The following is a 16,012-nucleotide window of genomic DNA, read 5'->3' as shown; positions in this document are numbered from 1 at the left end:
TGTTATGAGAACAAGTTATCATTGTTAATCCAGCATATTAAAGTGAATGGTTTTGAGTAATTTCATGATTGTTTTAGACATTATAAAATAAATCTAAATCAATTTTATTTGAAGGAGCAGATGGATCAACAAGCCTTTAAGTTGGACTTGTTATGAGTGTGGCACTGTGCTAAGCATTATATTTAAAAAAAAAAAAAATTACTCAATTATTTGTTAAGGTAGTTGCTATGCTAAACATTAGGAATATCCCCCCCACACACACACACAAAATAAATAAATAAATAAGGCAAACACTTCCTATCCTCAGGGGGCTCTCATTCAAATGTGTAAGATGGCATTCAGATAATTATGTGTATATGCATGGAGGTATGGATAGAAAGAATTAGTGGGAGATAGTCTTATAGGGAAGGCTATGTCAGGAGAGGGGAGAGAGTGGATTAGGAGAATTCTCAGTGAACACCATGTAAGATGAGCATATCCATATACAAAGTAAAATAGAAAAAGATTATATATGAAACTGCAAATCTCTCTTTACTACTTATACTTTTTTAAGTCTATAATGAAATTTAACTTGAACTTCCAGAGCCAGCATGTTTGTTATCGGTGTTTCCTTTTGATCTTATTTTCTCTGCTCTGCATTTTTAAATGACATTTGATCAGATCAGAAAAATTACTTTGGCAGCTCTATGGGTAATGAAGTAGGAAGAGAACAAATAAAAAGTTACTGTGATAGTCCAGGTAAAAGCTGTTAGAAATTTTTTTCATTCATTTTTTTTTTTTTTTTTTTTTGGTGGCTTGAATGAAAGAATAAAAGAACACCCCAGGCTAAATCTTCATGTGGTTCTGAAGCGTCATGATAGTTTTTTGGCTTTTCTCTCCCACTCCCCGCCAAGGCAATTTTGGTTTTAAGTGACTTGACCAGGGTCACACAAGCTAAGAAATGTTAGGTGTATGAGGCTGAGTTTCAACTTAGGTTCTCTTAATTTTAGGGCCAGTACTCTATCCGCTGTTGTCATCTAGTTGCCCCAGTATAATAATTTTTAACCTCATTTTTGTCTTCAAAGACAAAGTACGGAAAGTAGATTGGATCGACTTGACATGGCAAAAATAGGATGCTTCTTAATACTTAGAAATGTATCCTTTATAGCATAAATACTTACCCTGTTTTGTCTGCAGTTTTAATCTTTCATAGAAAATACAACAATAAATTTTATGCAAGCAACCAGGTTTCAAATCTCACTAAAAACTAATGTAACTCATTTAAGCTAATTTAACAGAGAGAAATAGTATTGGGTATGGTGACTAAATAGCTGCAAGCTATTTTGATTCAAGGCGGTCTTTGATTCCTATTGGCTTGCTGAATTTGACCAATTCCACCCCACTACTTCAAGCAATTTTCTTAGTCTAACTTGCAAAATAATTACTGATTGGTCGATCAACAAGCTGCTGCTGCTGCTGCCTTTTTTTTTTTTTTTTTAATAAATATGTTAGAAGCTAAGAATCAAAGATAAAAGGGAAACTTAAGTGGAAAGAGTTTTCTCATTAGGGATGAATTGATGAAGCCATAGATACAGAAAAGGAAAAATGTCAATAATTGTGTCAAATTAGTTAGCATGTGTTAACCACATAATTTGATGCCAAGAATAAGATCTCAACCCTATGTCAAGATGTCACTATACTCATTGATTTTTTTAAAATAAATCTTTATTTAGAATGTATTGCTTTCAGCAACAATTGTTTTCTAAGTTTTTGATTATTTTTATTTCCTAGATTGCCCCAGTTGAAAATGATAATAGCTATGATGAATTAAAAAGAGATGCAAAATTGTGTCTTTCCTTAATGTCTCAGGGGTTGCTTTATCCTCAACAAGTGCCTTTGGTGCTTCAGGTGCTAAAACAAGTAAGTGATGACTCAGCTAAGAAGAATTAATTCTGTTGGTAGCATGTGGAATTTGAAGTGTTTATGTAACATCCTGTTGAAAATGTTGATCAGACAGTTTGTGATCTCAGGAGAGACTAGGACTGAATATATAGATGTGGAAGTCATCTACATAGAGATAAAAATTGAAACCATTCAAATGAGCAATTATAGAGAGAAGAGAAGAAAAGAAAAGAAGGCTTTGGGCAGAATTTGGAGGAACACCCTCAGTTAAGAATCTTGCATTGGAAGAAATTCAACAAAGAGGAGACTAAAGTCAAGTAGGAGAACCCAAGAAAGGGCAATGTCCTCCAAACCTAGAGAACATTAATATTAGAAAATCTCTTAAGTCTACTAAGACCACACTTTGAGATTCATTGATGAAAATAATAGTTAACTTAAATTTTTACAAGTCTTTTCATTGTGAGACACTTTATATGCATCCTCTCATTTGATCTTCATAAACAACCTTATATAGAGATTACTGTAGCTAAGTCTATCCATTTTACTAATTACTATAGCAAATAGTCTCCTCCATTTGAGGAAACTCAAGAGAAGTTAAATGACTTGCCCATGGCAAGTGTCCCAACAGCATTAATTTCATCCAAAGTCTCTTCTTCGCTCAAAATGCAGTGATTTTCTTATTATTTTTCCTTTCCTATCCCAGTTGATAATTCCCACTGCCTCCTACCATTTCTTCCCTTATGTTTCCACCTGGTTAACATATATTCTTGTAGAGTAGATAATTTTAGTTTTTGCTTAAAGGCAAATGGGTAAACCACATTGACCTATATTAAACTCATGAAAAGGCTTACATTAGGTTAGGATATAGTATCACCTGATTAATTCAGTAGTTTTTTCCTTAAACTTTGGTTTTTCATGGAAAGTTATTTGCCTTTTTTTTTTTTTTTTTTTTTTTTTAACAGACAGCAAGAAGCAGTTCTTGGCATGCTAGATACACGGTACTAACCTACCTCCAAACCATGGTATTCTATAATCTCTTTACTTTCCTAAATAATGAAGAAGCAGTTAAAGATATCAGATGGCTTGTTATAAGTCTTTTGGAAGATGAACAGCTAGAGGTAAAATTAAATTTTTCCTTTTATTCTCTCTTTTAAAAAATATTATGTAATAAAAACAACAGTAGTAAATAAATTTTAGGACAATGAATTCCTCCCCCTTTCTTAAATAACTCTTTGCAGGTTAAGAATTGCTATGCCCTGTTTTCAAGTTTAAAATTTACTTATCATTGAAATTGTGTTTTTAATATATCATGAAGAGTAAATCAGTATTCTGTATACATGAAAATCAGAGTGGAAATAAAAATTCAAGGGTCTTTCAATGACTCATTCTATAAACGTTGGCAAATTGCTTAATTTCTGTGAGCCTAAGTTTCTTCATCTATTAAATGGGGAAAATAATATCTGCTTTATCTCATAGGTTGCTATGATAAGGTGAAAGGACTTTAAAAATGTATAAAATCTGCACATTTTAAGACCAAATTACTTAGACACAGGGGTCCTCAAACTTCTTAAATAGGGGGCCAGTTCACTGTCCCTCAGACTGTTGGAGGGCCAGACTATAGTAAAAACAAAAACTTTGTTTTGTGGGCCTTTAAATAAAGAAACTTCATAGCCCTGGGTGAGAGGGATAATCTTCCTCAGCTGAGGCATCTGGCCCGCGGGCAGTAGTTTGAGGACCTCCTAACTTAGAGGATTGTAATTCTTATTTTGTGATTTTTTTTTTTTTAAGAAATTTCTTTTAAAACTGTAACAAAAACAAAGGTCATAAAAGCAATAAAATATTTTTATATTGTCAAATAGTAAAGGCCCTTAAATAAGCTCCCACAGTAAATTTTTTTAACACAAAATTCTTTTTTGCATTAATTAAATTAACATGGAAAGATTGTAGATCAACTTTAAGTTTACATCCAGAATTTTAACTTAATTCTCTCGGTTTTGACTTGCAAAAAAAGTATTTTCTGTAGATTTATAAAAAAACAGAGTAAAAGTTGTTCCATCTTAAACTTAAATGGTAAAATTAAAAGCAAATTTAATTTTCTTAAGATTTCTTTGTGGAAGTGGACCTGATAATTTGTTACGTTTTTGCTAACTAGAATTGGTTCATCCAGTCAGGAGAAGCAAAGCTCCAACCTTTGTTTCTGTTTCTTGCAAAAGCAGAACCTGATATTTCTAAAAACCTCTTGCAGGGAAGGAAGGAGAAATATATTACAACAAATAATTTCTCTTTTGAATTATCCCTGAAATTTTCTTGAATTTTAATGTCTTTTTTTCTTTTAAAGGAGAGGCAGGTAATAAAACTCAGAAATTTTTGTGGGAAAATGATATATAATTAGCTTCTAATTTTATGGACTTTTCCCATTAAAGATGCTCCTTGGAATAAAGTCTTGTAATTTATTAGTTAATGATTCAACAACACTGCAAAATGGAACCTATTAGGAACTGAGTAGAAACTACTGCAGCTTATTAGTTTGCTAATTTTGTGGTCCAGTGCTTTCACTCCAGTTCTGGGATTTGTATTAACTTTTTGAGTCTTTTGATTTATTCAAAAAATGCCAGTTACAATCTTGTTAGCTTCAGCTTATGTTTTTTATAGTAACTAATATCAAGTTGTTCACATTTTAATAATAACTATTAGACATGAAAATAGAGAGATAGAAGTCTCAAGCATTTGTTAATACATTCGATTTAAATTCAACCTGTTTCACAGTATTAGAGCATTATATTCATCTATTTAGACAGTGTTTTTTACTAAATATGAACATCGCATTTAGTGGAAGTTTATCATTTTGTATTTGCATAGACATGTCCAAATGTCTAATTATAAGTGCATCCTTGTTATAGGCCAGAACTCTGAACTTGAAACAAGGGGTTAAGTCAGTGGAATTGATAGACAATGGTAGTTCAGTAGAGGTACTTAGTACTTAATATAGTTCCACAAGATGCACACCTATGATAAGAGAGCATATAAGCTTGGACAAACTCGGCCAGAATCGGAACTAGGGAAGACAGAGACCATGGTGGTGGTGGTCCTCCTGCCTCCCCCACAGAAACTAAGATACATTCAGGAGGACCTCAAGAAAGCTGGTCCGGGCCCCAAGCAAGGAGATAATAAAGGATTTGGGCTTTAACACCTGGCTTCACTTGTGGTGATTACAGCACTGAAACGAAAGCTGCTCCCAGAGACCCCAAGAAAACTGAACCAACAGAGGACATTACAGTCCTCTTATCATTAAGGTGCAGCAGTGAATGCTTGGCAGAAGCCAAAAATATTTTTATGATGAAGTATGAGATGATACCATTGAGACATTTCTCTTCTGGAAATTCCAGGTGTTTTACGTATCTAAAATTGAGTGCTATCCTTCTTCAAACCCTTGAGACTGACTAAATTTAAAAATGTGTAAGCCAAGTCTGAATGTTAATAGCCTATGAAGTTGATGAGAAAAAAGAATGGTTAGTTCTCTTTAATGTGTGTTGTAATTAAATGATTGATGGAAATTGTGAATTTGTAATTTTTTAATTACTACTAAAAATGAATATGTTTCTACTAATTTCTAGCTTTTCTGAAACAATTTAAAAATTTAAGTGATAGAGAATATTTACATTATATATCCATTAGGTTCATGATTAGTACCCACTTGTATATCTCCCATTCATCTGATAAAATCCCCCTCTCAAAAAACTCCAAACTTGCATTTTTGTAAGAAAGAATTTTTTTTTTTTTTTTTTTGCACAAAATTACTTAACAGTTACCTTCCTATAAATTCTCAAGCGTCTCGGTTTTGAATGGTAGCTCCACCTTGGTACACGTAACTGTCTCTTTTCATAGGTTCGAGAAATGGCTGCTACCACCCTAAGTGGGCTATTGCAGTGTAACTTCCTTACCATGGATGGCCCTATGCAGATTCACTTTGAGCAGCTTTGCAAGACAAAGCTACCTAAGAAAAGAAAACGAGATCCTGGCACAGTGGGAGACACTATTCCATCCGCAGGTAAATTATTGGAAGTTTTTTCTTGCATCAAACTTAACCTTGCTTCTTTTTAACTTCTTTTCATATTTCATACTATCTCTAGCCAAAAATAACAAGTCTAATTGCTCTTCTATATAAACAGTCCTTCTGACTCTTGAAAACAGGTATTACAGTTGTCTCTTTTACTAATACAACATTAATTCTTGGTGTTTCTTTGTCTTGGTTGCCCTCTTCTGGAATATAATGTCTTAGTAAATGTGCAACCAGCACTGAATTTAATATTAACCTGAACTATGTAGAGGAGGGCTACCACTCTTATCATATAAGAAATAAGAAATTTCAGAACATGACAATTGAAGGTTTACCATATAGAAGAGAGATTTTGTTTTTCCTCAGAAAATAGAAATAGCACCAACATGTAAAAATCAGAAAGATGCAGATTCATAATAGTGAGAAATTTATATATTACCTATCTCTGGAGGTATTCAAGGATTAACTTCTTCAACAAGTGATAGGGCCTATGGTTAGTAACTCCTTGGAAATATTCAGAGACTAGTTGACTATACTTGTTGGGTCTGTTATGTTTGAAATTGTCTTCAAGTACAAGTTAGACAAGAATTAAACTTCTAAGTGTTCTTCCATGTTCCTGAAATTCCCTGATTCTGTTAATACCAAAATGTGAATGAAAATTTTAATAAAAGAAAGAAAGCTCAAAGAGATTTTAGATTATCTTATCAAGTTGATTGACTTAACGCATTTCCCCTTTCATCCTGTATGTTTAATTTAATGTGTTATGTTATAATGCTTATGTAATACTGTTACATATATAGGATGAACTATTAAAGAATAATGAAGCAGCTTGACTTTCACAATTTTACTGACAATACAGTTGACTGATTAGTTTTATTTGGAAAGATCTGAAGGTAAGAGAAATCCTAAAACATCTTATGTGTAGAATTGAATAAGGCAAAGAGACCTAAATTTTTAATTTTTCATTCTCCAGGGCCTCTGCTACTATAAATAGAACCTGAAGGTCAGAAATGCTATTCCCTCTGATTGGACAGGGACTTTATGAGCTGTATTTCTAGCATTAACTTCCAAAAGTAGTACCATCACTCAGAGAAAAGTGATTTAGGATACTAAGGACATCTTAACTACATTTACTTAAATAGCTTTAGCTCTGATTTATATTGGTCATGCTTTGTACATCCACTTGAGTGATAACATTACTGTCTTTAAAAAAAAAAAAAAAGTCAAAATACTTTAAAAGAAATTACTTCCTTTTTAGAATTGGTCAATCGCCATGCTGGAGTGCTAGGAATTGGTGCATGTATTTTATCTAGTCCCTATGATGTCCCTACCTGGATGCCACAGCTCCTGATGAATCTCAGTGCACACCTAAATGATCCCCAGCCAATTGAGGTAAATTTTTTTGTTCTATTGCACATTCGATATCAATCTTTTTACCCCCCAAAGAAATACAAATTTTATTATGGTAGCTTTTTAAAAAACTATAAATTGTTACTTTTTGCTTCTGATAATCCTTTTCTTGCCTTTATTGTAGCAAACAACTACTTACAGGGAGCCCCAAAGTGTCTTGATACCATGTTAGTTTTTATTCTTAAGTATTAGCATTTTTTCTGAGTGCAGAAGAGTTAGTGTGGGATAATATTCCACATTTAATTAAAGAATAAAAGAGTGTGGTTGTTGTTGAATTATGGTGTGGACCATAAGTTGTTCTCTTTAAGTTATCCTAAGTAGTAGGATTACACACTTAGCCCATTCCAGATAGAAGTATGTTGAGAATTGTTACTGTTGATGTAATTTCTAATTGGTTTTTATTTTAAACAGTACTATTCTTCCCAGTAATTCTGAGTTGCTTAAGGTCTTTTTTGTTAGCAGAAGGAAAAAGAAGTGCAGGGTAAGAACTTTGATTTGGTCAAAGATGACCAAAAGAGTTTGACAATTACTGTCTTGGAAGATAGATTTCCCTTCCCCCCACATCCCATTTAATTCTTCTTTAATAAATGGAAGTATGTTCAGAAAGAGTTAAAAATCTTTGGATTACCTGTTTTTTTAGATGACTGTAAAGAAGACTTTATCCAATTTCCGAAGAACACACCATGACAACTGGCAGGAGCACAAACAGCAATTCACTGATGATCAGTTGCTTGTGCTCACTGATCTCCTGGTGTCCCCATGCTATTATGCATAGAAAAGTAAGTAAAGTTCTGGAATATCAGAAGGTAGTGATCTTGTTTGTTTTAATTAAGATAACAAATTTCTCCTTGTGTTCTTGTTTATATTTTTGGATGATAATCACTTTGAAGGATTGGCAGCTAAAAGAATGATTTATTTTTGTAACCTTAGATGTGTTTTATAGTGTGAATAGCCTTAAATTTAAATGTATGGTGAAATATATGCCCAAATTTATTCCATTTGCAAACAGAAAATGCACACCATTCTTACAAGCCTTATCTCTTTTTCACCCTTTCTTATAGCTAATATAAATGAAATTCTCAGGAATTTTTCTTTTCATCTTGGATATTAATCAGATAAACATATATAAGAATATCAGGTGCCTGTCGCCTTTTCAGCCTTTGTTGTAATTGGGAATATTGGCCAAACGTTGTCTTAATTGTCTTGTTATAGGGCTTCTAGACTACTCGCACAGCCCTTGTTGACAATTTTAGTGTGATAGGCAACCTTTTCATCTCTAGTCCAACAAAAGTATAAAAATGTTTAATCTAGATTTTTAACTATTTGTTACAGGTTCTTCATTAATGAGGGAAGCCTCAGAAACCTTTCTGCAGTGATAGAGGAAACTCAAAGAAATTTCATGTATAAAAACTTTTAGACTTGGAAATCCTGATGCCTAATTGAAACTCTCCCTCCTCCTTCCCCAATACAGATGAGTAGCCCTAACTTCAGGCTCTTTTCATCAAAAATTCCAGTTCCTCAGGTACCAGCTGTGGGAGTTCTTGGCAGGTTTCTGAAACTGCCTGTCAAGCCTAATTGCTTTTGGTGGTTTTCATGTTCGGTCTCATTTGGTCTATGTTCCATAGGTTCCCAGCTTTCAGTTGATATCTTCATTTGTTGGGATGCATTCCCTGTTTTTATCAATAGATAACTTTCTCTGTGCAACATCTCAAAGAGCTGCAAACCTTCAGAAAATAAACAGTTGTCCAATATTAATTAAGACCACGGCATCCAGGACCAGAATCTGGGAACCCTTTAAAATACTATTGCTCCTTGGGATCAAAAACATCCATTTGCTGACAGGTCCTGTCATTTCACTCATCTCAACTTCTTTTGAACTTTTTCTAAATCTTTGTTGACTTTAAAGCTGTGGGCTATGGAAAACCTTGTAACCTCTTCAGCCTGGATCAGGGTAGCCATAGTTAGAAAAGAGGGAAAACAGAGGAAGTATCTATAACCTCATCTATGACCTGGTGGAATGCTTGACCAAGATACTGAATTGAAGCCCATGTCCATCTGCTTCCTATAGGTTAGAGTTTTTGGTGCTGAATAGAGCCAATAGATGCAGGGGGGTGGGATGGGGTTGTGGGGTGGGGAGGAGTGATGAGCAACATTTTAATTGATTGGAGTGTGTGTATACAGTTGTGTGTATTAAAAAATAAACAAAAAACAAAAAAACTGACTTTTTTACCCTGTATTCTTTACAAATATGTTTGGCCCTCCCTGTTGTACTTTGCATAAATGGAAGACTGCTGAGTTTGTGGAAGTTCTGTATATTTTTTGCCTGCAACATCGTTGAGAGGCTGATAACTATTGGCTATTTAATTGATCTATTTAATATATGTTGCATATATGTAAAAGACTGTATAAACTGTAGAGGTATTGCATTGGCAAGACATTGTACAGATTACAACCTTTTACACAACACCCTTGTGAAATTAACTTGTAAAATTCACATTTAGATGTTTATACTATAGTAATTATGGCTTTTGCAGCCAATCAAATGCCATTATTTGTATGTTTAAATTATTCTCCTTAATTATCTTTTTCATGTTACAAAAGCAGAGGTGGTTGTGCGGGGAGGGAGGAATAAAGGGGAGGGGGTTGATTTGAATTTCATTTAACTCATTAGTATGTCTCATGTAACTTTTTGTGTGCATTTCTAAATTCTAACATCCCATGTTCTGTGGCAAGTTTGTAGATGCAAGGTACCTCTTAAGTTGAAATAATTCACAGTTGGTGTGTTTCATCGTTCACACAACGTGTACAGTCTTCCTTACAGGAACACTAAAAATATGTTTTTGGATACCTACCTACTGAGTTAGCGACTTAATACAGACTTTAAGCACAGCAGTGTTCCTAGTGCAGTATTTCTTAAGTGTCAGCACACAGACGTAATCACTGTATAGAGTAGTGCCAAAACTATTATTTCAATTGTGTACCTAGTTCAAAACCCAATAAATGGATTGTTTGTAACACTTGGTTTTTGTCTTAATTCTGGGAAGAAAAGTTTTTAGTGATATTTGGTACTTTTCTCTACTGTGTTCTTTTTTTTTAAATCTCAGAACTGTCAAGTATTATCGGACAGCTTTAAATTGGGTGTCTAAGTGCAAGATTATACTTTAAAGTATATCTGCACTAAATTTTAAAAACTCTAATAGTGGCATTGTTAGGGTTGTATGAATTCATTCACTGAGAGAAAACAATAGAACACAGTAATCTAACCAAATAGTATTCATTGTGTCAGTAGAGGACTTCCTATTTAGGAAAGATCATCACTAATTACTTGGAAGATTAAATCAGGTAATCTCTGGGTTGTGACATCACCTTTTAAATGAATGTGGCTATCTCCATTCAGGTGATGCTTGCTCTTTATAGTATACAATCTGTCCTTTCCTATGTTAACTTATGATCAACAAGCAAAACTGTTTGACTCATCCAGATTCTCTTTCTATTCCATTTGGGAACATTGGACACATCCTGTGTATCTCTGGTTTTTCTCTTTTTCACTTTTTGTACCTCAGATAATCTTTCAAAAATGTATACCTGCATCATCTGTGAGTCCTTCCACTCACAATTCCAACTTCTACTTTAAGGAATGACTTTGAGTTTACAAGTTAAAAAAAAGTCTGAAATTATAGTGAGATAAGCCTATAGTCATGTTTATTGATATTATAGGAATAAAAGGCCTTTAAGAGCTTTATAAAAAAAAATCATCTGCCTGATAAATCTCTTAATTATCAGTCTTTTTAAACAAACTGATTCAATTTTACTTAGTTCCAGTATTATTGCTAGTTTCTCCACAATATTGCTTTTCTACTAATTTTTCATAAGTATTTAGCTATATCATGGATATATTATATCATTACCATTTCTAATATTTTGGTGGGAAAAATGCTCTTAAATTTTCAGGTAACATAACCTATTTTGTGTATTAGGAGTTACCTTTGCTAGTAGTGCAATACTTATTCATCTACACTATCAGCTTAAAAAATTTTGTAGTCCAGAAACCTAAATACTTTCTATGGAATGTTATTATCATAGAAAAATGTTTTAAAAGTTACAATTGACTTGAAAATCAGTAAGAAGCTCTTATACCCCATTTGGAAGTAATGCATTTTTAGAAATCACAGAAATGATATTTAATGTTTTAAAATTACTTCATCTTCTTGGCAGATACTTAGCTTATACATCTTTGGGGGGCTTTGTTTATATTTTATTTAAATGTTTGTTCATGCTGCTATCCTTTTTGAAGAGGAAGTGTAGAGTTGCAGTTTGCATACGTGGTCTTTGTAGCACTTAATACTATTGACAATTTTGTCCTCTCTTAGTTTTCATATTACCATTCTCTCTTGGGTCCCCTCTTCCACTTATCTGGCCACTCCTCAGTTTCCTTCACTATATTATCATCTGTTTCATGCTCACTAACAGTGAATATAATCTAAGGTTTGGTCCTGTCTTCTTCTTTTCACTTTTATACTTAGTGATCTTACATGTCTAGTCTTAAATCTCTCCCAGACTCTAGTCTTATCTCACCAGCATCTTAATGAATAATTTGAACCACATATACTGTGGACATCCCAAACTCCACATGTCTACAAGTATTTTCTTACCTCTCCTTCCCACCTACTCCTCTTTTAAATTTTCCTATTTCTGCTGAGAATACATTCTGCTTGTCTACCGAGTTTCTGAGTCATGTGAGAAATTTCTCACTGCCTTCAACCTACATATTCAATCTTGTCATTTCTATCTGCCATATCTCTCACACAGCCACCACCCTAGTTTACATCTTTATCACCTTTCACTTGAATATTATAATAGTCTCCTAATTGATGTCCCTGTCTGGTCTTTATCCACTTCGATTCATTTTCCACACAGCTGTCAAAGTGATTTTCCTGAAATATGGTTCTGGCTATGTCATTCCTCCTACTCAGGTAACTCCTTAAGATAGTTTTTATAGGATCAAATATTTGGCTGTTTCACATTTAAGGAATGCCCTTCACAACCTAATAACTAACAACTTAATTTTCTAGCCTTATTATATATTACTCTCACTTCTATATGTATTATCTAGCCAAAGTGACCTTGATTTTCCTCATACATGGCCTCTGTTCCTCATACCTGGAATGTATTGGCTCTTCAGAATCCTTTAGAACTCCTAACTTTCAATGTTCAACTGAAAAAATGCTACCTTCTCTACATGAAGTCTTTGATGATCCCTTTAACTTGTGGTATCTTTCTCTTTATCCTCATTACCTCATTGTGTGTGTATGTGTGTGTGTGTGTGTGTACATATATGTACATATTTTGGTTCTCATAATTTGCCAAGGTTGACTGTAAATTATCTTGAGTCTTGGGCCTTATGGGCCTGTTTTTTGTCTGTCTAATGTGAGTTTCATAATAGGAAGTACAAAGTTGAAATAAAGATGCTTTCGAAGAAAATAAGCTGTAGTTAGGTAAAAATGGTGTGTGAAAGCTGATGGGTTAACTGAAAATGATGTGGCTCAATTTAAAAGGAAATATCAGCAATCAATGTCCCTTCATTATTGTAGATGCAGAAACAGGATCAGAGAGGTTAAGTGATTTGTACCAGATTACAGGTAGCTAGGTAAGAAATAGCAGAACTAAGATTTGGTCTCCCTAATCTTAGGTTGTATAATTGAGGTATCATGCCTTTGTCAGTTTTTCATGCATAAAAGTCAAAGATTTTTGTTGTTTTTTTTTAAACCCAGGTTCTTAATCTCTCCAAAGTTAGGAAAGGCAATGGCATGACATTTATTATATAACTAAAGGAATTTGTGGAATAGTTATGTTATATAGTAATATCAGGTCCTTTAGTGCAGCTTTATAAGCCTTATAATTAAAGTCTTGAACCAAAAATGTCCTTGTTGCAGATAACTTGGATTTCAAAGAGAGAGATGAGCTGACTTCCAGCTAAAGAATGTATGTAAAATAGGTTTGCTTTAGAGTTCCACTCCTCTATGATGTGAGAAAGGTAGGGAATCACTGTGTGAAGAAGATTTTTAAAGCCTTAGAATTCATTGCGGTACACTAGCTGAGGCTCACTTGGTCTGTTGTGTATTGTAGTTTGCACTATTCTCAGTGTTGCTGACCAATGTAATTGAAGGAGAGCAGAGCTAGAAATAAAGAGACCCAGAGTAAGGCTTAGTTCTGTAACTAAAACCTTGTGACCAGCTATAAATTGTGCAACCTCTAAGTGCCTTAGTTTACTTATCTGTCAAATGGAGATAATGCTTACTTTTACACAGCTGTTTTGAAGTTAAAATGAACCAAGAGATATGAGAGTGCTTTTGTAAGAACATGTTTTATAAATTGGAAGGGACCTTAGAAGTTGTCTACCCCAAACATTTTTAAGATGAGGAAACCGAGGCCCAAATAGGTTAAGTAATTGCCCAAGATAACACCTGTTAATGGTGTAATTCTAACTTGGATTCCTCTGATGCTACTATTCCACATTGTTTCCCCCTGGAAATGTTATTGTTTTTCTCTTTCTCTTAAACTTTCCACAAAAGAAAGGAACAATGAGAAATTCTAATGTTGAAACTCAAAAACTTAGAAAATTTTATTTTCATCCTAGCCTTTTTTGCTCATTCTGATAAATTATTGTAAATGAAATAGGCATGAAATCTACTCATCACAAAGGATGGAGCTGCTCATCAAAATTTATGCCAAAGATTACTAGCTTTTTTATAAATCTACATGAAACTAAACTCAGGAGTTAAGGCAGTAAATTCTGATGACTTGCTTAACTTGAAATTTTCCTTGAGGCAAGTAGGGAACAGCCATAATCTGTCCCTGGAAGTTGTTCCTAATAACCATAAAAGAAACTTTATGGCTTACTCATGGAAGCCATTTTGCCTGTGCCCAAATGATTCAGTAGAACACTTAATATTTTTTCATACCAACCCTTTTGATGAACCTCCCCTAAATCTAGGTATTAAATTGCCAACCAGATGTAAAATTCTATTTTGATGTCCTAAATCATATATTAGGAAAGGTTTTTTTCTTTTAAAAATACTATTGGAAACATAGTACTTGTTTTAAATGCTAGTATAAGACCTGAGCTCTGATTGCTGATTATAGTTATTAGCAATCATAACCAGAATGTTTTTCCTTCTGGCTTCTGTTAGTTGAGTTCTCTATTTCCCAAATGAAATCTTTTTTTGGAAAATATCTGTATCCTCAGTTTCTCTGACACATACTGGTTCTCTATGATCCTGAACAAGTCACTTCATTTCTCAATGTTCTAGGCAACTAAGATTATTAAAGTTGCAGAATGGAAGTATTGGCAAAAACATTTCCTCACTGGTAGCTTCATACACTAATAAAAAACCAGGTCCATCCATCCTTCCACAAAAGAAACTTCCATATCAGATAAGTAACTCAAAAGTAAACTTAATTAATGAAACATCCATTGTGTATTATATAACTTAATGAGATCTTTGTCAATTAACATGCCTTTATATCTTTTAAAAAAAAAAAAAAAAAAAAGCAGTTGGAAATTGCTTTTATCCAAAATGGAAACTAGTCTGCTGAGTTAACCAGTTACCCAAATTGAAGTTATTTCATACCTTCTTTTTTTTTTGAAGATTCCTTTTTCATTGTTTCTTTTTTGTTTTTGAAGAGGAAGGGAAGGTTCTATGCTTGGAAAAACTAAGATTGATACCAGCATTAAACTGAAAGCAGAATGGTTTTTAAAGGAATATACTTAAAGTTCCACTAAACTCAAAAGTAACTCCTGGATAATACAAATTTCCTCCTGGGGAATTAGGTGGTGCAAAGGATAGAGTGCTTGGCCTGGAGTCAAGAAGATCTGATTCAAATCTGGCTTGAGATACTTTGCTGTGTGATCTGGGCCTATGTCAGTTTCAGTTTCCTCGGTGTAATAGGGATGATTATAATAAATGCTTATTTTCCATGATTGTTGAGGATCAGATGAAATAGTATTTGTGATGTAATTAACAGTCTCTGGTGCATACTAGAGACTTTAAATGCTTGTTTCCTTCCTTCAAATCTTCCATTAACCTTTTCCTTTAGATCTGCTCAAATTTGCTTCCTTAGAAAGCTTCCCTGACTAAGATATATCTAACTGATAATACTTTCTGTTCTGAATTTTTATAACAATTAGTGTACACAATTGATATTTTTCATATAAATTTTAAGTTGCTTTCAAATTTTCATATATCTTATTCATGTATATCTATTCTTAATTCTCTATTTTATAAACTCCTTAAGAGAAGGGACCAGGTAATTATTTTTTATTTTTTTGCTTTAAGGTACCTACTGCAGAGCTTTACAGCTATTAGCCATTCAGTAAAAGTCTTGATTGACAATCTGCTGTTCATACCTATTGCCAGAAACCTCTTATTACTGGATATTTTCAGGGTATGATATCCAACTTCATTATTTATCCTGATAATACTATTCACTCAATCTGTCCATATCTAAAACTCAGGACATATTTGCCCTTCTTATACCTTTCACATCCAGTCGTGAAGGCCTTTTGCTTTCACTTCTACATTTCAAATCTGTCATCCCTCCCATTTTCCATTATCATAACAGATCTATTGCCTACTTTTGTGTTGTTTCATTTGTTTTCAGTCA

General features: G+C 33.6%; 1 protein-coding gene across 3 annotated transcripts in view; it reads left to right on the top strand.

Moving 5' to 3' along the window:
• The window catches only part of PSME4 (proteasome activator subunit 4), a 112,743-nt gene that overhangs the window by 87,949 nt on the left and 8,782 nt on the right, over positions 1–16,012 (top strand). Inside the window, exons 42-47 of one of the 3 annotated variants that reach the window (XR_007950315.1) lie at positions 1,771–1,899; positions 2,844–2,999; positions 5,767–5,929; positions 7,197–7,330; positions 7,989–8,127; positions 8,681–8,870. Coding sequence is in view for 2 of the 3 variants with exons in the window: in XM_051975269.1 (XP_051831229.1) it covers positions 1,771–1,899; positions 2,844–2,999; positions 5,767–5,929; positions 7,197–7,330; positions 7,989–8,123 (717 nt within the window). In the remaining variant the exon portion in view is untranslated. Of the gene's footprint in view, positions 1–1,770; positions 1,900–2,843; positions 3,000–5,766; positions 5,930–7,196; positions 7,331–7,988; positions 8,128–8,680; positions 10,364–16,012 lie in introns of those variants that run through there. The other 2 variants (XM_051975269.1, XM_051975270.1) reach the window with 2 other exon arrangements.

Source organism: Antechinus flavipes, chromosome 2 (assembly GCF_016432865.1).
Source record: "Antechinus flavipes isolate AdamAnt ecotype Samford, QLD, Australia chromosome 2, AdamAnt_v2, whole genome shotgun sequence".
NCBI classification, from domain to species: Eukaryota; Metazoa; Chordata; class Mammalia; order Dasyuromorphia; family Dasyuridae; genus Antechinus; species Antechinus flavipes.
Note: the sequence above shows the minus strand (reverse complement) of the source record. Positions and strands in the feature narration are given on the sequence as shown.